General features: G+C 38.5%; 1 protein-coding gene across 3 annotated transcripts in view; it reads left to right on the top strand.

Moving 5' to 3' along the window:
* The window catches only part of WT1 (WT1 transcription factor), a 52,717-nt gene extending 27,107 nt beyond the window's left edge, over nucleotides 1-25,610 (top strand). For 2 of the 3 annotated variants that reach the window (XM_044426126.1, XM_044426128.1), the window contains 5 exons: nucleotides 10,870-10,972; nucleotides 11,533-11,683; nucleotides 17,330-17,419; nucleotides 21,567-21,659; nucleotides 23,729-25,610. In XM_044426126.1, the coding sequence (XP_044282061.1) occupies nucleotides 10,870-10,972; nucleotides 11,533-11,683; nucleotides 17,330-17,419; nucleotides 21,567-21,659; nucleotides 23,729-23,850 (559 nt within the window). In that variant the 3' untranslated portion in view covers nucleotides 23,851-25,610. The remainder of the gene's footprint in view (nucleotides 1-10,869; nucleotides 10,973-11,532; nucleotides 11,684-17,329; nucleotides 17,420-21,566; nucleotides 21,660-23,728) is intronic. The other variant, XM_044426127.1, reaches the window with a different exon arrangement.
* Nucleotides 25,611-26,333: the final 723 nt, after the last annotated feature.

Raw genomic sequence — 26,333 nt, forward strand, 5'->3', positions numbered from 1 at the left:
TGGAAGCAGGAAGGCCTTCTTGAAGAAGTCACAGGCTGCTAAAGTAAAGCTATTTGATGAGATTATAGACAGGATATGGGGGCTGTTATGGACACTGTTTTCTTTTCTTTCCTGAATCTTGGTCAGGGTGGGAAGATGAAGGTCATTACAAGGGTGCTTATAGGAGGACAGCCGACAGAATTTAACAGACTAGATGGAACTGAACCTTAGGATTGAATGACTTAAAAGTATGTTGTTGATATAACAAGTATTTAGTTTATTGATCTGTAGTCTCTTTGAAGTAGAATGCATTCCAACAAATATAAAAATGCAGCGTTATGCTTTAAGTAACTGACATTATAATTGCTTTTAACATTACCCCACCCTCAGCAAGGATTTTAGTTAGAATTTCTGAGAGCATAGCTAGAGTAATCTGGCTTTTAAAAAAGTGGATCAGGATTAATAAGAATCACCTAGTATTAGCATGTTGAAAAAAAATCACTGTCTTGAAGAAGGGCAAATTCCCTATTCCAGTTCAAATATAATCCAAATATAAGGATAATATATCAAATTACAATATAATGTAAAATATTCAATAAAATGATTTAAACTAAAATCGACTAAACCAAAATAGGGTCAAATTTAAAACCAGGTAGCCATTAAAATCGATTGTTAAAATAACTGATGAAAAGGTCTTTGCCTGGTGCTGTAATGCTAACAATGTCAGCACCAGAAGTGCCTTTCTAGGGAAACTGTTCCTGAGGTGGGGGCAATTGCCGAGAAGGCCCTGCTTCTAGCCAGCATCTCCCTCACCTCCCTAGGGGATGGCTGCCTAAGAAAGACATCCTGGATCGATCTTTATAGATGGGTAGGGACATATGGGAGTAGAACATCTTTCGGTACCCAGGACCCAAGCTGTTTAGGGCTTTACATTTAAGTACAAGCATTTTAAATTGGGCCCAAACTTCCACTGGTAGCCAGTGTAGTTGGTATAGAACTAGTCTGATGAGGACTCTCAAACTAGTTCTTGTTAGTGATCACTCAGCCCTATTTTGACCCAGCTGGAGTGTCCAGACCATCTTCAAAGGAAGCGCCACGCAAAGTGTGTTATAGTAATCCAATCGGGATGTTACCAGGGTGTGCGTGACTGTGAATAGGTTTTATCTGTTGAGATATGGCCGCAATTAGTAAATTGGGCACAGTTGGAGGAAGGTCCACCTGAGACTCAAGTGAGAGTTTTGGATCCAGGAACATTCCCAGAATTGCACACCCTATAAAATATGTAGACATATTTTATATAAAAGCCCTGGGATGAGTTGGCCGAATAAAAAGTATTATGGTGATAAGAGTTAAATAAAAATAGAATGTAAGCAATGTGAGTTTAACATGAACCTAAACAGAAATAGATTAATGGGGGTAGACTAGCATGTCCCTGGAAGCCTTCACCAAAATACAGAAAGTCTAATAATAGGTAGTTTTATTAGGTAGTATTTTTATTATTCAAAATTATTCATATCTCTTAGTAATTCTTATAAAAACCCTGAAAAAGTATGTTACTATTATGATCCCATGAGCAGATAGAAAGGAGAGAAAAAATAATGGCTTGCAAAGGCCAACTTAGTTTGCAGACCTCTTCTTACTTATCTAAGATGAAATCTCATTGAACTCAAGGGGGCACACATTTACGCAAACATGTGTAGGATAGTGCTGTTAGTAAATTCAAGGCTCTGGTAAAGTTTCTTGATTCACACCCTAGTCTTATCAGCTACTCCTCATGCACATCTCCTGGATATGTATATATTAAAATATTTCTATATTGCCTTTTATCACATGCCCTTGAGGCAGTATGCAATGCAAAATTTATAAACAGCTTCAAAAATAAACTTAAATGTGGAACAACAAATTATGTGCAGGTGATGCTGACAAATAGCTTGTCATTCATAGTCATGAAATGTTGCACAAAAAATGAACATCTTCTTGACTCATGAAAGTTGAACGGTCTGATCCTCCTAGATATTTAATGTCCCAAGAGTGCCATTGAAGATTGTTTCCAAACAAACAAATCTTTCAATCTGTAGTAAATCCTACTTTAAAAATGAATCGTCAGTTTGGTCAGCTGTCAAAGTTATCTTCTCCCATAACTGTGGGGTAGCTTGCACTTTTGCATGTTCTGTGCTGGTAGATGAGTGCAAAAATGAGGGCATCCTTAGGACACACAGGACCCCTACAGAAACCCCCTGAGGATCTTGCCACAGAGAGAGTGAATGAGTTGCAAACCCTTTTTTGCAAGCTAAGACCACATGCAGTTTTGATAACATTTGAACTTGCCCTTTGAAAACTATCAGGTGTAAGCAAAGGGAAAAAGAAACTTACCTGGTGTTTGGGGCAATGCCAAAGATGGGTATCTGCTGGGCTTTGCCAGCAGGCATCACCTTGCATATTGTCCACTTGAGGCTGCCTGTCCTGCTGCCCAGGCAAGTGGGAATGTTCACAGTTGCACAAGCAGAGGTATTTTTCTTTAAAAATGCAAACATTTGCAAAAATTAATTGGAAACAATTTTTAAATAATGTTAAATTTTGGGCAACTATGAGTGATCCTGCCAAGGTACTTCTGAGGCACTTTGGAAGGACTACCCACAGTTGTCAAAATAACAGGGGAAAAAAGTTTAACTGAGTTGGGAAAGCCACAGCGAGCCCAAAACAGCTTGGGCTCATGGTGCAATGTGGGGAAGCCAGTGCCAACTGCTCCTGTATACCACTTGGGCCCTTTCAGGGTGGTGGGCACTGGCAGTCTCCCAAAAGCAGAAAGCAGATTTTTTTTCCTGCGGTTGCCAAGGGACACGGTGGCTGATTCCTTGTACCCAATTGGACAACCCACTGTAGGCACAAAACCCCCTGCAACAACCATGGGTTCTTAGGTTGGCTTTATTGCTTATGAAAAAGCCACCCTGGGGAAACTAGTATGGGTTTCAATGTCACAACAATCCATTGTAATTCCAGTAGTCTAACCAGGATGTGACTAAGCAAGTATCATTCTAGCCAGAACTTCCTTTGTCAGATACAACAGCCACAGCTGGGTAGAGGCAAACCTCCCGGCCCTAGCCTTTACCTGGGCATCCAGGGACAGTGCAAGGTCCAGAAGCATTCCCACTCTGCCCAACTAAGAAGTAATATCTCCAAAGCAAGGTCAGGCTATCTGCTGACCAGCAAGACCTCTGCCTTCTCTGAACTGAGCTAGAGCTTGTCAACCCACATTCAGTCCTTTATGTGCTCCCAAAAGCTTCAAATCCAGATATATTTAAACTAATACTAGAATATTTAATTAAAGAGGTTAATAAAAGAGAATCATTACTCCAGATGACTTTATAACTTTATCAAATTGCCCTTTAATTTTTTCCTGTTTGTTCCTTTTTTTGGCAAAATAAAATTCTATGCTTGGCAATTAATGTTGTTGTTATAAGTAGCTAAACAAGTTCACTAGAGAATTACATGTTATATTCACTGTTTGTGATACTTTTGCAGGAGGGGGAAATTGTGTCATTCACTACCTTGAAAAAAGAGACTGGCAACAAAACGTTGTAATGTGCAGTGCGTCCATTCACTATCACTGTCAGCTGTGCAGTCTTTTGTGCAGTGCATTCCCTTTTATTGTTCTGCACATCATTCATTATTCTATGTCCACTGAGCCCACCGAATAAAATCAAGGAATATTTAAAATATATCTGATAAGTATAAACTGTGGCTTGTTTCCCCATGTTGAAATCTCCCACTTTTGTATGGATAGATCTATTTTGGCTTCTTAAGCAACGGACTCTGAACATCAGAAGTATAAAGCATGGTAAAGCCATGTTAAGATGCATGTGCATATTTCAGGGATACATTTTGCAACACAATTACTAGTAATGAATAGATGTTAATTCATACAGTATAGTTTTAAAAATATATGTCAGCTGCTATAGCAGACTTTTATATCCTCTGTTGATTGAACACAGATGGGAACAAATAGCACATATCTACCAATGTATTCTAGAATTCTCCAACTGCCTCGAGAAATATTATCTGTGACTCATATAATATGTTTGCAGACTTTTTTTTAGTACTCTTTAGTTCACCTCTTTCAAAGCACTGTGTCAGGATAAACACATCTTTAAAAGTCAGCCATAAAGGGTAGTCAACTTAAAGTTAACCTTTCAAGGAGCACCTTAGAATTCTGACATGATAGGAGGAAAAAAGTGGAAATATAGTTTTGATTTTTTTTCTCCACTTAAATACTCAGCATTTGATTTTATAAGTCCATTTCCAACTTTAAACTTCATTGTTTGCAGTTTCCTCTTTAAATATATGATTTTGCAATATTAGACACTGTTTTGTTTCTTCTGGATAAAATAGCCTGCAAAATGAAGAAACTTATCAACCTTGACAGAGATCCAAGAAATCACAGCTAGGAAGAGGATATTCTTTAAGGATCTGAGAGAAGTAGCCCCCTTCTTGTATTAAATAGAAATATGAAAGTGGAATGAAGAAAATAAACATGCTTTTATACATCTGTAAGTGCTGACTATTAGCATTGATGTGACCTGAAATTCTTTGGAGGAAAATGCAAAGGAAGATGAAATCGGGATGAATGATCTATGGCAAAGCAAATTTATATGTTTTTGGTATAGGCCAAGATTGTAGATTCTGTGGAAATTCAGGGCTAGACATAGTCTCATAGCTGGTAATTTGAGCCAAAATAGTTATCTGTCTTCTCTGGCTGAGAGTTACAATACACAGTGCCTTCAGTTTCAGTTGCCATGGACATAAGCTACTCTTCTAAGATTTACATCTTTAAAATGCATGAACTGTTCATAAAAGATTCTCAGGAGTTTAGTGTTTCAGATATTTTCCTCCTCCTTGAAGTATTTAATGAACATTGCCATTTTGCTTTACATTGAAATGTGTAGCTTTATTTTTCTCCAGAGACAGCAGCTTTTTATATACTTGTTGTCCCTTTATGACTCAATTAAGGTTTCCCACCCATATTTGAGGGTTTTTTTTTTAACGTTACCCAAAATGTAAAGATAAAACGAAATCAAGCACCTTTACTGGTCCATGTAGGAGGCTTCAGAATGCATGTAACTAACACTAAGAAGATTGGTGGTAGTAATGATCAGCTGTTCTTGCTGGTAGAGGGGGCTGGATTTAATCCCAGCTCCTTACTAAAGCTGCTGATTCATACATAACTTTAGGGCTGTATCATGGATAGGCAACATTGTGCTTGTGTGCACCAGAAACCTCCCAGACATTTTCTTGGCATCTACCAAGGCGACCAGTGTCTCTCACTTTGTTTAAAACTGCAGCAGCAACAACATGGTGTCTTATTAGCAGCTAGGGCTGCTGAAAAATAGTTTCAGTTGGTGCTCAAAGTGGTAGATTCCAAGGAGTGCTTGAGTCTATTGTTCTGTAGACTCCAACTCTGCCCTGTACCCAATTGTTTTGACAGGTTAATCGTCCTTTCCCATGTCTCCCAAGACAGCCATTTTCTAGTGGTGCTCAAGGGCTGTTTCTGATTTGCCAAAAGTGCTGGTGGCACAGGTTGCCTCCTCCACCAGCACGTTTGGCTGCTGGGAGTGTATGTATAGTCGGATCAGAGCCACTGTTTGTTGAAAAGTCCTGTTTACACTGAAGTAAGAATTGGTTCAGGCTGCCATGAGTCAGAGATAGCACATAACAACAAATAATTGGTTTGCATATTCAGTTGTGAGTTATTAAATATTTGGGAAATGTGAGCCGATAACTAAGACATTCTGTAAAATGTCATCTAAACAGATGTTATAAAAATGATAATTTCTTTTGACGCTAATTGTATATGGCAGTTTATTATTTAATTGATTTCTATACAACCCATTAGTCAAAATAAAACAAAAATCAGTTTACTACTACTGCTAGTATTATTAAAGTGTATCATAGTATTCCAGACATTATACAGATTGGAAAAACAAGCCATTGCATTCTGATTTGAACTAGGCAATTTTCTCAATGGTTGTTGAGAAACAATAGGGAGTAATAGATGTCTCAGACCATCTGTTTTTTTTCCCCACAATTTCTGTGTGTACTTCACCAGCTCAATCAGATTTTCTTTTGTGCCACAGATAGGGAAAATAGAACTAAAAACATCAAAAATTTCCTGGTGTTTCCAGGTTTTAACTGTATTTGTATTATATTTATTTATCTGTGTGAGCCGTCCCAAGGCTATATAGCAAGGGGACAGCATACAAAATCTTTAAAAAAATAAATAAATAAAAATTGTGAATAAGTTGTCTTTTTCTCTCATACACATGAAATTTCCTGTGTTGATAAATGCCATTTTATGAATTTGTAAAATGCTCAAGTGAAATATAATATAAAGTCCATTCAGCTATACATCTCATACTCCTTCCAAATAAATGGAGTTGAAATATCACATGCTTGCATAACATTTTTCATTTGTCCTGATTTCACTGGCATGGAACTGCATGTAGTGTTCCTTGTTGACAAAAGCGCTTCTCCAATTTCTCATCCCATTGCAGCCTGTCATGACCCTTTTAAGCAAAGCCAAAATGGAGAGGAATGTGACTTCTGTATATCACTGCCAACTAAGTTTTGATTATTATTCCTACTTAAGCATTAGAAACAATGTTTAAATAATACCACAGGTCACAATATCTTTTCTTCATCAGATACTTTTTTGATGAGGGCAACCTTGTTGGCATTGTAATGCCTCACTCAGTGATGTGTTGCATGATACCCCCAATCTGTCTTCCTTGCACTGTTTCTGTCAATATAACTGTGATTTCTGCAAACCTGTGATATCACAATCTTTTCTTAGTTGCAGTTTTCTTCCAGCCTATATATTAGTATGTGGTAACCTTGCTGTGGACTGCTGAGGGGTGGGGGAGTGGAAGCATTTTATGGGGCTTTGGCAAATAGCAGCAACTCGGAGATCCTTCAGTTGCTTGCCTGCCTGCTGCCTGCCTCTGACTCCTGCAAATTGCACATAACTCCTGCGCCTCCTTTGAAAAATAAAGTTTGTGGTGTCTTTTCAAGCCTTCCCTTCAAGTCTCTCTTGTCTTGCTCAACTAGCTAGCAACAATAACTAGCTGAAATATATGTCTACTCAGAAGTAAAACAGATCATCCTCCATGACTTGCTCACAAGTAAACCATATTCATCTCAATGGAGCTGACCCACAGAAAATTCTGCACAGGAGGAGGCTGTTCTTGCTTGTTTTGGGTGCAAGGCAAAGGGGGTGTTGGTCCCACTGGCTTCACCTAGTGAAGGACCTGGAAGGGGGCTGGAAGGACAGGAGTAAGCAACAGCACGCTTTCTCTTTCTTCTGTGAAGGGATTGGAAGAACTGTCAATTTGATTTTCCTTCTTGTCAATTTGCTCTTTCACGCCTTTGCATAGCTAATTGAGCTAAAAAATAAGCATAGAAACAAAGGAATCTGAAGGGGCTATTTCCCAGCACACACCCCTTTTCTGACACTTCCCTTTCACCAACTGCATTTGTGTTTGACACAAGCTCATATTTTCACATACTCTGTATTTATTAGCATGAGTCTTAGTTGCAATAAATGTGTTTTGGATAAATACCACAATGGTGTTCTACTGTAGATAGAGCTCCCCTTGCTTGCAATGATTCCATTTGGAAAAAGAACTTTTTTGGCATGTCACTGCCACCTTAGTTTAAATGGTGTCTGAAAAAAAAAAGTCACTATAAAGGATGATGTTTAGTTCTTCATGAGCTAAACACATTTTTAATGTAATGTAATGTAATAATTTTTGAAATAATTTGACAGCATTCAGAAGTGCATTAACTGTTATAACACATTACTGAAGGGATCAAGCTGTATGTTCCCCCATCCCACACTAAAAGGTACTTTCCATGGCCAGTTGATAAAAAGTACCCCCCCACACACACACACTTTCTCCATACAAATCATTTTAAGGATTTTGAGCTAGAACATTAGCCCCAAGCATATGTCAGGGACCTGCCATAATGACATTTTCTGGGATCTGCCTAGTGACACTTCCAAGCCTGAACACAATTAAACTTGCATTTTGGATCCAGACTCTTAAATTCTGTGCCAAAACTTAAAGACTGCTACAATAAACAAAGGCTTAGATCCTAAGATGCATGAACAGAGCATTGCTCATAGAGGGGGACTTTCCCTCTCTTCCTCCTTGCTGTAGCCTTCTGCATTCCCACAGTGCATCCTGCAAGCTGGGGACGGAGTGGCATCTGGGAGGGATGTAATGGAGTGGCAGCAGGACAGGGGGTCTGGAGGAAATAGGCATACCTCGTCAGGGCAAAAGTGCCTTCTGCTTGCACAAGCGCATCTTTGGCTCGAGGCTAACGAATGCAGTTCAGCAAAGTGTCAGGCCTACTTAAGACTACTGAAATCAAACCTTGTTCTGGATTGTGGACAGAGATTGTAGCCCTTAACTTGGGCAAGGAGAACACCTGAACAAATACGCAAGGTGCCAACCAGCAAGTGTTTCCCAGGCAGCATAGGATTATGCCCTTAAACTGTTTAAAAATAATGTTCAAACTTATAGAAGAATGGATCTGCTTATAGTAGCATTATTGTCACAGCAGCTGGTGGTGTATAGTTATCAGTGTTCTAATAACTTTTAATCCAATGGGACATATTGCATTCTTATTCATTTTAACGAAAGTGGTATTGTTGTTGTGGTTCATATTTATAGCTGTCTACGTGCTCAAATTTAGCTCAGTGTGGAGTCTGCTCTGTGTAATCTTCTCCGTATGGGCTTTTTTTTTTTTTTTTTTTGGGAGGGGGAAACAATTCAAGACTGATAATGATGAATCATTCAGTATTCATATTTCATGATGATATTGGCTAATTTGTTCCTGTGCCCAGTACAAAAAAACTTAGTACATGGAATGATAGTTTATGAATTAAATGAAAAATGCCATTGTAGCAAAATAGAAGATAGCATAAGAAAGTAATTGAAGTTTCATGCTTTTAAAATTAGAATTTAATCATGCTGGGAGATTTCCTTTGAAATTATTCTTCAGAGTTGCTCTGTTTCTCATCACACACTTTATTCTGTGTGATTTTTAGCAGTCTTGTACAAACAAAACAGAATTCTGATTAATAATTTAAAAAAACCTTCCGTCCAATTTTTAAGAACTTCCTTGGCTTTCAGACAGAAAAATAAGTGCTTGCTTAACATTTTTCAAGCTAATTTGTGGCTCTCTGTGTCTATACATCTTTCCTAGGGCTTGAAATAAGCTGTCCGAGTTGCCTGAATTGTCAGTTCAAATTTCTTTACCACCAAAATCACTTGCATATTTCCATAAGCTTGCACTAATGGCATGAGGTTGATCTTGTACTTGAAAAAAGCTGGAAAATTCTTTTGGATAGAAATATACTTTGTTTATTCTAAAACGTTGATCAATAATGACAGCATTCACAGTTTCTCATTGCTTTTCAGATCAGAGTTTGCTTCTTTTATTCAGGCCCTTTTTCCTTCATATTTTGGCGACTTTGTGCTAGGCTTTCCAACCCCATTATCACAATGCTATATGCTATAGCATGTGATCCTTGGAGAGACTTCCTTTGATCCTGTGATGTTTGAGGATATCATTTTTAAATAACAGCAGGAACTAAAGATCAGATGATCATTATATTAGGTATCATAGGAATAAATTGTTTTTTGCCAGATCTGCATCAGATTTTTTGTTTCCTTTTCAGTAGGTCCTTGGCTAGGAGTAAAGTTGAGTATCAATGATTTAAATGTTGTGACTACTCAGTAGTATATGATGGTATGTATAGACTCTTAAAATCTGTGATAAGTAGCAGGCAATCATATGCACGTTTAGGCAGATAAAAGTCTTAGAACTTGAAGCATTCTCCAGCCAGCATGGCAGGGTGAGGCATGGCAGAAGTTGTAGATATTTTCCCCTGTCTGAACATGCATAGGATTGCACATTTAGTTCATAAATGTGTGTTTAAGATGAAAGCATTAGGCTGATTTTACAGCAAATCTGTTTCTGCATTAAATCTTATTTTCCATGAAGCAGTAGGTACCTCTGACATTTTGCTTTACCAGGACCTGCTGCAGTATAACAGTAAAGTGGGACTATAGTTTTAACTCATGGAATTAGCTATCAGAAGTTTTGAATAGATTTATATGCAGGGAAAGTTGCATATTGTGATACATATCTCAGCAAAGTTCAGATTTCTAGCCTTTTACTTAAAGCCCTAAATACTTTTTTTAATTGGTTGGGTGGAATTCTTGCTGCACTGAAAGTCAAAAAGATCCCTGATTTCCACAGGGGAACAATTTCCCTGTTTGTTGATTTTACTAAAGGTTAATCTTCAGTACATCTTCCAACCTGATATGTGGGTTAAATAGTTAGGACACTGATTTGTAATTCTATCCTGTGGCTGCACCACGGCTGTTCTTGTAAATGTCATCACTTTCTCAGCCCTATCTGGTTATTTCTGAGTCATGAGGTGCTGACAAAACCCCACTGCACTTAATGTGAAACCTGAAGCATTTTGCTCATTCCACAGATATTAGCAATAGCCAAGTTGGCATTTAGCTGATTAATAACTTGCACGCATGCACAGCATTAACTTTCTTTGTTCCTCTGTATCTTCCTTCATCTGCACTAATTTTCTTTGCTAATCACATTTTAAAACAACTAGACAAATCTTGTCTTCTTTCATTGAAATCTGTGTTTTAAATATAGTCACGTATTTTCCTTCACTCTGTTTCACTGGATATTTGGATTATAACTGTTTCAGCACTGAAAGAAGCAGCATTGCAAGCATTTTCCATAGCATTTTGTGAACTAAATATACTGAATTTCCAATATTTGGCCGCTTTTTATTTTCAGCCACGCAGCAGGATATGAAAATGATAATCATGCAGGCCCCATGTTATACAGCTGTGGTGCCCAATATAGAATACACACCCATGGAGTTTTTAGAGGAATACAAGTGAGTATATTGGAGAGAATGTATAATTCTGGATGGATTACCTGGCTGCTATTAATCACTACAATTCTTTAATCTGACTGTGTCAGTTGAAAAAAAAATCTTAATCAGGAACTATTTTATTCCACAGAAGAACAATATAAATTCACTGTTGAGCGCAGACTCAAGAAAAAAGAATGGAAACTGCAAATCTTTTTTAGAATACATTTGTAACTAAATTACTGACTAACTGCTAGATTTAGCTAAATGGGAAACCAGAACGTGACCTTACACATTCCCTAATGTTAAGTCTAGCTCTTTAGATGTCATGAGGTACTAATTAAAGGTTTGAGCGTCTACTGGTGAGAATAACAGTACATTACAGCTCTTTCTGTGGAATTAATAATGAATATTTAATATTTAATTGTTTATTAATTAATAAAGGATTATGATTAATCTTCATATATTTGGTGTTTGTGTGGAGCAGAGATTCCTGGATGCACTACACCTATTCCAGTCCTTCAGATTAATTGATCAAATTATCTATTTCATGTTGCAAATCCATTATCTTTATGCCACTGTAGGATGTGCGGCGAGTGCCTGGAGTAGCTCCTACGATTGTTAGATCAGCCAGTGAGACAAATGAGAAACGGCCTTTCATGTGTGTATACCCGGGCTGCAACAAGCGATATTTTAAACTGTCTCATCTGCAGATGCATGGAAGAAAGCACACTGGTGAGTGTCTTCGTGGACTGCGGAACTGTCTTTGTATGATAGCCCGAATATATCTCTTGGAGCCCTTGTGCTGGTAATGGGGCCCTTTGGTAGTCTGTCCATTGACCTTTGGAGCTTGAGAGATCAATATTCATTGACTGCAGATCATAAATAGAATGTGGCATGCATCTCTCTCTCTCTCTCTCTCTCTCTCTCTCTGTGTATGTTTGCATGTGTGTGTGCGTGCATGTGTATGCATGTGCATACACACTGCTTTGCAGGGACAGCACAACTGCTTTATTTGTCAGGCATTGTCCCAGAGCTCAAATGGCCATAAACAGCAAAATCCAACATTATGCAAGTAACTTTCTGCTCTCATGATGGGAGTTTCCCTTCCGCTTCTCCTTCCTGCGGCCCCTTGTGCACAAGCCGATTTTGCTTTGAGAGGTCCTCCAGTTCCCTGGAGCAAATTTGGGGTGCATGCCAGAGACAGTGGAGGAAAGTATCCATTCTGCTGGCCACAATACATCCATAGGAACTAAGTTCCAGAAGTGTAATGTGTGCATCTGTTGCAGCCAAAATAACAAAATCGTTGCTGCAAAACCAACCAGTCACAAGCATTAGCTTCTGTAGAGTGAAACAGGCTGTAGTCCAGAAAAGCTTATGCTGTAATAAATATATAAGCCTTCAAGGTGCCACAAGATGGTTTGAATTTTATAGGATGAGAAAGCTTGCATACATCATACGACATGAATTTATAGGACTTGATGTTTTTCCAGTGCAGTTTGCTTAAAAATATAGTTTTATATTTTAGAGGCAGGGAAAGCCTGGCAGTAATTTTGTTACAAAAATGAAAAAAGTGGATCATAAGATTCCGGTTTCTCATTACCTAACCATTTATAGGCAACTGACTCATTGCATTTTTTGCAGACGACTCCTTCAGATATTGTTGCTATCTGCAGAGCTCTGATATACAACACTGTAATTCACATCAATGTTTATCAATGTTACCACACAGATTTTGCTGACATCTCATGCCAGCTATGACTGCCAGGATAAATTTCTTCGTGCTTAAGGCTTCAAGATTCCGTGCTGCTTTTGCATGCTGAGTGCCTTCTTAGTATTAACAATACCATTATTGAAACAGTCAAAAGGACACTGGAGCATCCACAGATAAGAGAACAGTATTAACAATAATACAGATAAGGTCGTGGTAAGATTTCTGCCATTCACAAGATCCAGCAACAATGAATCATGTGTTGAAGATTTTCTGGAACTTGATGTGTGGTTTCGGGTTTTGTTTTTCCCCGCAAAAAATAATACTTTGTTCAGAGTTTTCCTCTCAGACTGACTGTAAACACACTGTAAATAGACTAAATTGTCATACAGACTCTCAGCCCAACCTACCTCACAGGGTTGTTGTTGTGGGGATAAGATGGAGGAGGAGAATGATGTAAGCTGCCTTGAGCCCTTTGTAGGAAAAAGACAGGATATAAATCGATAAACAAATAAACAAAATCGATCGATACTGTAGGAACAGTTCTAATACTAGTTTTTTTTAGTTTGAAAATTAGCATTTTCTTAAGTGAAAAGATTCATATTAATGACTTCATTTATGAAATCATGGTACCTGTTCAAGGAAAGGGAAAGGAAGGGAAAACTAACTTAACTTTTCTCCAGCATGTGTTCATATATCATTGCTATAAGTGCATTCATTGGCACCTGTTTATCCCACATTATTCAAGCTGAGATGGGTCTGACTAGAATCTCCTTGACTTTATCAGGCAGGTGAATTCACTGCCAGTGATCTCTGTAGACTATTGTACTCCAAAACAGGGATCAACTTTAGAACGTTTGCTTAAGAGGCTATTCCCTGGGTTTGCCTTCCATCATCCTCAGCCAGCATAACCTATGGCTCAGAAAGATGGGACTTATTGTCAGTAGTATCTAGGACTCAAAGGTGGGAGCACCAAAGCATCAATGCCTACAGGCAATTATTATATAGGAAACAAATTAAAAACCTGATGTTACTGCTGAGCTTGCCAAAGACTTAAAAAAATCACCAGGATAAATATCAGCACTCCAGTAATGACACCTTGATGTAAAACAGGAAGGATGGCATCTCTAGAGTGTCGGTGATTTCTCTCTGCCCTCCATCCCGAGAGGCAGGGGAGATACATTTTCCAAAAATACACTTTTGAAAGTGTTTTATGACTCTTTGCTACCAAGGCCTGGAAGTGGGGGTTTAATGCCATTTTAAATTTGGGACCAAACAATGGAGAAGTTAGCTATGAAGCTGAACTTTTCAGGAGTTTTGATAGTTACCTAAAACATTGGTGTCAGGAAAGAAAATTGATGGTGGTCCGGATGAAGATGTCCTAAAAATTCACTTAGCTGGATATGTATTGGTCTGCAGTCTTGACAGGCATGTATGAAGTGGCTAAGGTTTGAAGAGAAAATGAGTAGGAGTCCAGCAGCTTCTTGGCAACACATCTGTTGTTTCTGGAATATATGCACTGAAATTAATCTTGAGGCCAGTTTAAGTTTATACGATGGCTGGTATATTAAGAAAAACGTATCCAAAATGAGGGTTTCTGCATCGTAACTACAAAGCAATTAAACAGACAAACGTAGTTATTCTTTCTTCCTGTAGAAGTTTCATAGCTTGTCTGGTACTCCCCATATTGTCAGCACGGAAGGGCTTTCCATATGTCTTCAATTCTAGTGTTTTCATTAGTAATCCTTTGATACCTGTCTTCACCACTTTGGAGTTGGATGGGAAGAGCCTTACTGATGTTCATCGCTTGAAAATTATCTTGCTATAAGATGGCTGCTGTACACAAATGCATGTCATCAGTCTCCTGCATGGGCATATGGTGATCTATGAGAACATAAGACTAGCTGTGCCTGATCAGACCAAGGGTCCATCTGGTCCACTATTCTGTTCACACAGAATGGCCAGCGAACTGCCCCAATGGGAAACTCACAAGTGTGCAAGAGCAGCACCTTCCCACCCATGTTCCCCAGCAAATTTTGCACATTATCATATTGCCTCTAATATTGGAGGTAGCATATGGCCATCAAAAGTAGTAGCCATTGATAGCCTTCTCCTCCGTGAATTGGTCCATTCACCTTCATGAATGCAGCCTCAGTGGATCAGATGTTACTCCACTACCCCCTTTGTGTTGCCAAGTGCATTCTTTTGAGCATCATTAGGTCTTCAATCCATTGCATTATGGAAAATGAGCGTTTATCCTTCCAATGTTCTAGTATTCATCTTTTAGCTGTCAAAAGGGTGTGAAAAAATCTATTTACACTCACTATATGTTAATGTTTAGAAAACAGATAATGTAAAAGAATGTATGCACCAGTGAAAATTAAAGAGTGTTACAATACAAATGTTATCTGTGTTACAATTGCCTCCAAAAAAGAGATGACTACTGGACATTGCAAAAACATATGATCAAAGGAAGCATTCACAGTATTTCTCCTCTAATATTTAACAGACCTTTGGTACTTGCAACAAAAGTTTCTGTTGGATAAAATGTAACCTGAGATCCAATGAAACTTCAAATACAGATGCTAAAATGACAATCCATTACTTAGACTGAATAGGATCTTCCAAATTCCTTATTCCATTCCTGCTTCAGACCCTGTGCACCATATTTATTCACCAATAAAACTATTCATAAGCATGAGTTGTGGGTCAGTATAATTGGTCAGCCTCAGTAAGTGTTTCCAATAGCAGCGGGGCTGTGAGGCTGTAAAAGCTGCAGGGATAAATCTAGATTCTGCCAAATACTGCAATTGCAGACAATACCATTCAGCCACAGCAAGCAAATCCTATTTTTGAAAATGGCAGAAACTCATAATCATTGCCCACTAATTGATCAAGTAAAAATCAACTTAGCTGTCCAAGTCTACTATAAAAACATTTTCTTACCAATTTTTATGTCTGAATTTCATGTCAATTTAGCATGTGAAAATGGATCAAAGTGTAATTGGCACAATATTATCTACTACATGTTTCTAGCAGCCACAACTCTTCATTTTAAAATAAAAGCTCTTTTTTAGTATGGTGAAACATGGCGTGAATGCTCTGTGTCATCATTCAGCAAAATGACTCAGGCCTAGCATGTTGTCTGCACTAAGTAAGATACGGTACTAGTACTAATAAGTCAAGTAGAACACACAGAAACTTGGCTGAAAGCCACATTATATGTGGCTTATTGACATGTAATATACTGACAGGTATAGCCGCATGGCACCTATGTTTGCATATTTGCTTGTACATGTAGAACATTTAGGCAATAAATGCATGAAAAGGCTCTCCATTACTCACCAGGTTCGCATGAGCATGAGTGTTCAGCTATACTTTAGCATTGTATTTTGCACTGCAGTTAGGAAGCGCTCATCAGGTTGGTGCATTCTATTCCGCCAACTCTCTTTGTCTTAAATCTGCCAGGGCATAAGCCTTTTTCAGAACTGGTTTTAAGGCACAACCATTCCTGTGGAAGAACTTGTGGTCAGATTTGAAAGGAACCATTTCGAACACGTGAGACAATTACAACATTCTGAATAGATAAATTAAATGGAATAGACATAGAAACAACCCATTTGGGGATCTAAGGTCCAGTAAACCCTTTGGGTAACTACAGGGGAAGTTATAAAAATTATCTGACACATATTCCACAGTTGCATTTAGGTTTTGATTTCATTACACACACTATATTGCCAGAAGAACTGTTAATACTATGATAACACCTGCCTTTTGGAAAAGATTTAGTATATCAGAGTTGTTGCTTTATGCCATGTTAACAGGAGACTACATTTGTATTATATTCCAGCCAATTTCTTTCAAGTAGTTCTAAATAAAATGACAAATCTTTTCCATTATAGCACAAGACTAATTTCAGAGATTGGCTTCCTGCTTTTTCTAAACTCAGAGAAGAAAAGGAAAACTTCCCAAACATTTAAATTAAATTCTTTAAGCTATTACAGGAGGTATATACACACAAACAAACTGATTTCTTTTGCTGATTCTTTGGTACCCTGCCTTTCTAATGACAGTCAAGGCAGCTTTAAGTAGATTTTCCATATAAAAGTCATTTTGTTAGTTGATAAGATTCATAAGAGTCAAAACAGTAATGCTTGTATAGTCCAGAGATATATCACATAGCCTCTGGTTATGAAATGTTTTGGATAATCTTACTATTCCACCAACAACCTAGTTAAACATAGTATATTTAATCTGCTAATTAACAGAAAGTAGAATTTACATGCACGTGTTCCTTTAAGTATAGAGATAATATTGATGAAAAAGGGTTATGAAGTATAGCATGAAATTAATAGGCAGAATGGGTAACATCAGCTGCCTCTTCCGACTACCAGTGACAAATTAACCAGTCTTGCCATAGTTCCTGTTGGATAGTGCACTATTTTCCTATTTTGACATTTCCTTGTGCAATAGGCCTTGGTAAGGTGTGCTCACCTTCTTTATTTATCTGTTCTGAAGTACAAGTTATGTTGACTTTGCCTGGATGTGTTCCTCTCCTTAAAATGTAGGTTTGCATACGTGAGTGCAAGTTACTCTGGTGTTTTAGCATGAGCTTCAAAAACAAAAACAAAAAACCCTTCCACCTTATTTACTCCTTCCACCTCCCTAAGGTGAAAAACCATACCAGTGTGACTTTAAGGACTGTGAACGAAGGTTCTCTCGTTCAGATCAACTGAAACGACACCAAAGACGACATACAGGTTTGTCATATGTCTTGGATTTTGAAATGCATAGTCTTTTGTAGTTTTTCTTCCCTAGAATGAGTGAGATGGGATTCTGATGTTTTGTTAATACTTCAGAATTATGTGTTCCATTATGTTAATATATATGAATATATGAGCTGCCAAAAACCCTTGCTGCTTTTGCCGAGTGGTGCCTGGGTTACTGCCAGTGCCAAGTGCCCAAAAGGTACCCAAGCAGCACTTGAGAGCAGCTGGCATTGGCTTCCCTCACTTCAGTGCCCTAATTGCAAGGTATTTCAGGTTTCCCATAGCTTTTAAACTTTTTCTCTTGATAACGGAGGAAGCTTGCTTGACTGATGTCATGGTGCTTGTTTTGACACCCACTGACAGCCCCTTCAAAGTGCTTGAACAGCACCTTGGAGGAGCTGTCCATGGCTGGCAGAGCTGGTTTGCTTATTTATTTGGCACAAAAATTGCACAAAAATCCATAGAAATGTTGTATTTTTGTTTTTTAAGTGCAGGAATTTGAAGACTTGGTTGGGGTAATGTCCAAAGAGATGCCTGCTGCCAAGGAGTGATTTCTACCCCTATGGCAGCATAATACTAACCTTTGTTTCTCTCCTTAGGTAGTCTACATATTGGTGTACATTTTGCACTTTTTCCAAAGCCCCGAGGAACAAAAGTTCTTCCCACCCTTCTTATGAAAAGAAGTTTTGACAACTAGTAGTTGTGCAGGTGTGGCTAAACTTTGGATCCCTCTAAAAATATGCCAGCCAAACTTACGCATTGCCTGGTGACAAGCCACTGAGCTAGCTGTCAAAACCTCTTTGCTACCCTGCAAAAGCACTTAGAGGCTTGGAAAAGGTGCAAACTGTGTATCAAAATGTGGACTACCAGGGGAGAAAACAATTAAAGTTGGGGATCTTGCCATGGAGGAAGTATAAAATTTACAGGCTCCTTTTTGCGAGCAAAGGGCACTTATGTCTTTGATTTCTCTTGACACGTCAGCTTTTGGAAGTTGCCAAGAGAAATATGTTGCGGGGAGGAATTTGGAGCCTTGGCTGCAGAAACCTCCTGGACATCACCCCAGCCAAGACTTGAAATTCCAGCTCTTGTGAACTGAGAAAGTTTGCAATTGTGCAGGTACAGCTAAAAGTATTTAAAAACCAAATTAACATACAATTTTGCACAACTGGTTATATAGATTTTTAAAATATTCTATCACCCATAAACAGCTGTTCCGAGTTCTTCCAAAGTTCAGGTGCTCTGGAGGGTCTGTTGAGATAGTATTACAAAAGCTAGTTGTTAAGCTGGCTCTCATGTTCTTGGGGTGGTGGTGGGGGCGGGGGGAGAGAGGCAATAGGCAAAGATATGGTGAGTCAAAAATGTCCCTCAGTAACCTGAAGGGGGAGCAGAAGACAACTTGGTCTCCCCATGGTACCCCCTGAGAACCAATTGTGGAGGGAGGGGAGGGCTATAGCAACTGATGGTGAGCTCAGTCCTCTGTCAAGCTCACTATGGGTTGTTTACATGACAACCAATCCATCATGGCTTCTTTCTAGGGTGTATTAGTGTCACCTGCCAATACTCTCATGGGTATGGGTCATCCTGATTAAGAATTCTGTGCTCCGAAACACTTCCTATCTTCTATGAATTATGCCCCTGGAAAAATTCATTAATGCATTGTTCATTATACTTCTAATTACTTAGGACACCATTACCAGTTTTCTAAACATTTGGTAGCTAAAGTGATAATATGAGCACATAAATAAATAAATAGGTCAAATTGTTCAGCAATCAAGCTGAAACATCAAGCAGATTATTAGTTGGAGGACTATAACATGTATTCACTTTACATGTATAATCTATTTTAGATGAACACATGATGCATTGTATGTGATCTCCATTCTTTCCTTGTTAATAACTTGCCCATTTCTAAGTCAGTTACCATCATTTGTTGATGGAGACAAGAAATACTGATGGGGTAGGGATAATAATATGTGGTTAGATTACACTTACTATATGAACAATAGACTTCCTTTGCATTTCCATCTCAGTGCAACAAAACTGTTTTGCATGTGTGTGTGGGAGCAATATAACTTATTTCAAAATATTTGAATGGAAATTTAAGAGAGCCAGTGTGGTGAGTGGTCTGCAGGTTAGACTGGACTCAGGAGACTCAGATTCTAGTCCTAAGTTGGCCATGAATCTCACTGGGTGCTTTGGGCCAGTCACAAGCTCTCAGACTAACCTAACTCACAAGTTGTTCTGAATATAAAAAGGAGAAGAGGAGGCAGATTCTGTAAGCCAAGAAAGCCAGTATAGAAATGCAATAAATAGATAAAAATAAGAACAATAAATATACTCAATGGACCAGAAACAGAAAAATAGATGTGCAATCCTAAGCACATATGGTGAGACATAAAGCCCCTTGCATTAAATGGTTTGCACTCCCAGGCAAATGGGCAAAAGATTGTAGCCCTAGGGATCAATTTAGTTATTTAAATTTCTATACCACCTCATAGCTGAAGCTCTCTGGGCAGTTTACGTAAAAGCAAAACAATAAAATACAATGCAAGCATTTGAGAGGGATGGTGTAACTTGGTGTCCTGCACTGAACAGGGGGTTGGACCCAATGGCCTCCTGGCCCATACCAACTCTACTACTCTATGATTCTATGAATACAGATATCATAAAATCAAAGCAGCATTCAACAATTAAAAAGTGAAATCATACTGTAAGAAATGACCCTGTAAAAAGGAGAACACCTTGGAGCCCCTCAAGCCCCTGTAGTGAAGTAAATCTTTAAAGGCCTGTGCTGAAAAGATGGGGTACAATGGGGAGATTGTTCCATAGATAGGGGGCTACCTCAGAAAAAGCCCTGTCCCTTGGTCCTCCTGTTAGTATCCAACAGGGGCACACATCCTATTTTGAAGAGAGGCCCCCTTTCTTTTGCTGCGGTGCCACCAGCAAATCAACTACTTGCTTCCATTGCACCAGTTAAATTGTGCAAACATTGGTTTGCCCTAGTGCAACACTGTTAATCCTAGTGCTGGGACACTGTTGGATACTGTCCTTAGTTGGAAAGTAATCCTAACCATTTGTATAAGTTTAGATTTTTATTTTTAATCTATTTTTACAGTGATAGCAAAGGTTTTTTCATTTTCCCTTAAGAACTAACAAGCTTGCTCAGTGGTTCTCTCTACAATATAATCCATGATTTTGGGAATCTCTGGAGTTCTAATATCTACACTAGTAGTTATTAGAACTACTGAAAAGGGAGTTTTGTGTTTGTTTGCATTAAACCTTGAATGTTAATACTATAAAATGAACCGTGCTGGATCAGACCAAGGAGCCATTTAGTTCAGCACTCTGTTCATACAATGGTCAACCACAGAAAACACACCAGTAGGACATGACTGCAACAGGACCCTCCAACCCATGTTCCCCAGCAACTGGTGCACATAAGCATACTGCCTCTCGTAGCCCATAGCCATCAGGACTAGTAGCCACTTGGAACCTTCTGCTTCATGAATTTCTCCAGTCTCCATTTAAAGCCATCCAACTTAGGATAGTGGTCATCACTATATCCCATAGAAGTGAATTCTACAGTGAATTCCAAGAAAAATTCCAAGAATTTTAGACTTCGTAATGAAGAATGTGGAATAGATGCAGCTGATTTTTAAAGGCCCTTGCTGACTGTAGAGATGATTTACAACTCCTGGATTAAATGTTTTTTTAAGAATCACATGAGTTATAAACTGTGGAAAAAATATGTGCTGCAGTAATTTTCAGATTCAAAGAGAACATTGCCTAAGGCACTATACTGTAAATAGAGCAATCAGCACCACAGGGAATAGTTCACTTACCATTTCTCAAGTTTTGAATCCTGTGATGAGTTAATTGTTGCTTACTTGGCCAGGAACAAATACACTGTGAAAGCTCTAGCTGGAGTTGAAGAGGAAAATAGGGTGGTAAGAGGTTAAATAGCTGAAAAATCTGATTAATGACCATTGGGACATGTAGGGATATAGTTAGAAAAAGAACCATTATTAAACAACAACAAAAAGTGTGTGCATAGCCTGAACACTCCAAAATAACTAGCATCCTTCACTTCTCTGAAAAGGTATTAGAATATGGGTATAGACTTGTTTTATCTATTTAGGTGTGAAACCCTTCCAGTGTAAAACCTGTCAGAGAAAGTTCTCCAGATCTGACCACCTGAAGACTCACACCAGGACTCATACAGGTAAAACAAGTGCGTATACTTTTTTCCCATTTATATTTTTAAATTTAATTTATCTAAATTGATTTTGCTGTGATGTGAATGCTTAGACTTTTCTCTAGGAAATAGTGCATGCATAAATGGTATTAATTTATACATTGAGCAAGGGTGGTGTAGTGGTTAAGCATGTGGAACTGGGGCTTCAGCCAGTTGGGTTCTAGTTCCTGCTCGGCTGTGGAGCCAACTGGGTGACTTTGAGCCAGTCACAGACTCTCAGCCCAACCCACCTCACAGGGTTGTTGTTGAGAGCAGCAGGAGGAGAATGATATAAGTTGCCTTTAGTTCTTTCAGTAAGAAAAAGGTGGGATATAAATCTAATAAATAAACAATTATAATTTATGTTTTTAGCTATGATAAAGTATTGCTTAGAATGAAGGAAGGAAGGAAGAGAGTTACCACCATCACTACCTGGTAGAAGAGTAAAGCCAAGGGAGCATAAAATTGCTGAAATGTTCACAGTCCTTCTAGTTGACTGAAATCCCAGAATGACTACTTAGATACTTACTAGCCCTAGTCAGCCCCTCAGTCAATGCACTAGACTCTAGTGACTAGAGTGATGGAAGAATAGCAAGACTAAACTTGTCTTGAGAGAAAGAAAAAGATGTAACAGGAGGAAACAATGTTAGTTTGCCACACATGAGACTTGAACACCTGAACTTTAAATATCTAAAAATAGTGGCCATTGATGCTGGAGACAATACGATCATATATTGATATGATCATAAGACCCGTCTGTTGCTTTTATCATCTGCAAATAGATCATCTACAAAATTCCATCATTTAGTGTTCCTGTTGCAAGTAATCCATTATTTTTTTCTGCATCTTCCTCTATGAGGGTTAAATTACATTTTGTGTTAAAGGTACATGTGAATCCTTTGCTAGAATTTCCCACTTTTCTTCTTTATAGATCTGTGGTAATATGGATCACGACCATGGTTTGGTGGGAGAGGGATTTCAGGTTTTCCTCCTTCACCACTTTTATCACTGAAACCTGCTCTCTCTAAAGTTGCTACTTACTGCAAATAGCTGCTGCAGGCTCAGACAGTAGCTCCAGATTAGGATATGTGTCATCAGTGAATGAATGCTGCTTAACTGCGTTATGGCTCTGAGCTGGATTGGGCCCTTTGCTACTAAGAAGACATGAGAGAATCCAAGTATGGGAAGTGAATGCACATTTAACATAACATAGGTTGACTCTGAGAACTTCAGTCTCCAGGTACCTATTTGTATGGCCTTGCCAAGTTTGGTGTTACCTGCCCTCTTCAGGTTGATGCATCTTCTCTCCTTGCAGAAAGAGACTAGAAGTAGGCAGGAAAAAAAGGTTTATATTAGGTTGCCTTCTAGTTCAAAAGGGTTACTGTAATTTATTTAGTTGACAGAACTTGCCTGTCCCTGACTTAATATGATTAATGGTGAATGGCAGCCAAGATGGTTGATTCTACTGTTTTGGCAAGTTTCTGTAAGCAGCCTTGGTAGGGTATAAATCAACAAACAAAAAACCATGAAGGTAAAAGGGAGAACTGCCTTACCTGAGGCTCCAAAATAGTAAAAAATCTACTTACCCTGAAAATGATCTGCTGAAGCCAGCTGGGTCTGCTTCTGGGTACTGCCTGGATGAAAGACCCACCTCAACCACTCCAAGCTTTTCAGAGCAAGCATAATATTGTAGAAGCATGATTTTTTAAAACAAAATTATAGAAGCAGAGATTACGGTCCATCTCTCCTTCTGATCTCCATCTTTTGCTCACTTCCAAATGATTTAACAACTACCTCTATGATCAAAAGTTAGGTACATTCTTCAGCTTGGAGCTACATCAGTTTTCCCCAACTCAGCACCCTTTAGATGTGCTGGACTACAATTCCCATAATCTCCAGCTGGCAGGTCTCTACTGGTTGGAATGATGGCAGTTGTACTCCAATACATCTAGAGGGCAAAGGTTGCGGAAGGCTTCTCTGCATAACTGTTCAGAGTTCTCAGGCAGAGAACTGGATGATAAGGTTTCAGTCTATGCTAGTTTAATAATTATGTGTTTTATTGACAGGTGAAAAACCGTTCAGTTGTCGGTGGCCCAGCTGTCAAAAAAAATTTGCCCGATCTGATGAATTGGTCCGTCATCATAATATGCACAACAGGAACATGACTAAGCTTCAACTTACCCTTTAGATGTTTCATACTTTCTCTATAAACTGGATGGGACCCTATGAACTACTGCAAATATTTCAGTCATCCTCTTGCAACTCTCAAGGAATCTTCAGATGCCTTCACAATGCAGTTGAGACGTGCTAACTAAACTGTACGATTCTGTTCAGTTTGGGCCTCTGATTGGACTTCTGAATCTTCCTATTCAAAAACCTCAAATGGTTTCAATTTGTAACATTATTATATCATTATGAGTTAAATATGTTATACTATAAATATTCCTATAGACTCTAGTGATGTATATTTGTTCTTTCCTTCAGAAGGTTTTGTACTTTTGATTTTTTACTTGAAATTTGCAAGTGCAAGCTAATGAAAACACTCAGTTATACTCATAATGATTTATATGAGTGAAGGTCTGTTCATGTATACAGTGTGCTTATTGCAAACAGATTTCCAAATACTGCTGCAGTCCTGTACAGATGTTCAGTCAGTTTGGGTACCCTTTGTCCTATGCGAGAGGAACAATTTTATACTCTTCTGTTAATCTTCAATGATGACCATGCCAATACTTATGCCTGTGTTCCTCAAAAGTGGGTGCTCTCCTTTCTTATAGATATATGCCATTCATTGGATACATGTTCTGACATGCATCAGTGTCCTGCAGTCAGGATTGACCCTAACTTGTACTGTTCCCACACTTTTCTTCACTGAAGACAATGCATCTGATGGAAGCCCCTTTCAGAAAATCAGTTTATACATACATGTGTGTGTGAATGATAGTGAGAGAGTGCATGCTGTTCCAGCCCTGATCTATGCATTCTCAATTTAAAGGCCTGCAAAGTCTACAGGGAATGCCACAATATATGTGCAGGACTTCCTTTGTGCAATCAGGTCAGGAGAAATTCCTTCTTCAGGGTTCTTGACTGTGTGAGGATAGCTCTTTGCACACACAGCTGTAAACTCCTATGCTCTATTTCGACCTTGAACTAGCATTGATTAAGAGTTAGGTTTGCCAGTACGAACCCACTTCAGTGGAAAAGGTCTGAAAGATTGATGATACTTCTCCTCCTTGCTTCCTGTCCTCATAAGCAACCCAGTTACCACCATGATTTTTGTACCCTTGCATCTGAGTTTCTGGCTGAGCACATAATACCTGCTCTGTCTCCTCCCTTTTCCCATGTGATGACAGACAACAGAAGGACATGCTGATGTAATCTTTCAAGGAGGCTAACAGTGCTATCTTATACCAGCACAATTTACTGGAAGTAAACCCCACTGAATGCAGTGCGAGTTACTTCTGAGTACAGATGTATAGGATTATGCTGTGAATCACTACATTGCATAGAACTGATAGATGTATGAAAGAGAAACCCAGAATGTGTGCAATCTGCCAGTTGGCTAGCATGCGTGTTCCCATAGTTGCTAAAGTCTGAGGAGCCAGTGCTTTTCTATACTGAAAACAACGATCTTCAATATAAGTTGACATCCATTTGCCAACAGCTTTTATGTAGAAAAAACTGTCCTTTGCGGGGAGTATTTTGAAACTGGTTTAAATCTATTCCACTTTGAGATACAGGTCATCACACAAAGTAATTTCCATACTATTGTAGATGTTTAACATGCAGCCGCACTGGTTATGTGGCTAGCAAGTTGTATAAAATAAAGTTGAACTTAAGAAGAGGCTGGTCCAGAATTTCCATTAACATATGGCTCTTAAGCTAAACAAATGGCTCTTAAGTGACTTGAATGTCTCTCCATTTACTATTATATGTGCAAAAAAGAAAAAGAAAAAAAGGAAAAAAAAGAAAAAGAAAAAGATGCCTAATGTGAGGAAATATATTATTTCAGGGTTTAGGGATTATTATTTACTATTAATTGCTTGAAGTGGTGTACATATATCTATAAATATATATCTAATAATGTATTGCTCTTAATTAAAATTAGAAAGTGAATAAACCTTAGATGCATCACAGTTCAGTTGTTTCTGCAAGCTATTGATGCCACAAAGACTGTAACCTGCATTTTTCACTGAGCTTTCAATTAAAGCCACTTAAAGAGAAATGAATAAGAATCCAACAGATGTCTTGCTTCATGGCTGGTATTAGGTTTCAATTTTTTTCTCCAATCATGTTGACCTCTTTTTGTATATAAAGCTACCACCAGAATGGATGACCACTAGTTAACCTGTCCAGGTCTTGACCACAATTTATCCTTCTCAGAGGGGAATTGTACTGACAACAGTATCCGATTTCATATTATGTTGTAGAGAGATGTTTCACTCCACTTTCTGGACACTTAGAGCAGTTTTCCTTTAAGAGAATGACCTACAGGAGACACTGACACTGGTCTCAGTGATTTCAGTGAATTAGCTCTCCTACACATACACATGTCTTCAGCACAAACTTAAGATTGATTCACCAGGATAAAGTATAAAAATACTCCCTTAATATCACAGCTCCACAGTCTGAACTGAACTGTGATTGTGTGCATAGTGACTATTGTTGTTC

Source organism: Varanus komodoensis, unplaced genomic scaffold, assembly GCF_004798865.1.
Source record: "Varanus komodoensis strain SLA01 unplaced genomic scaffold, ASM479886v1 scaffold16, whole genome shotgun sequence".
Lineage (NCBI taxonomy): Eukaryota > Metazoa > Chordata > Lepidosauria > Squamata > Varanidae > Varanus > Varanus komodoensis.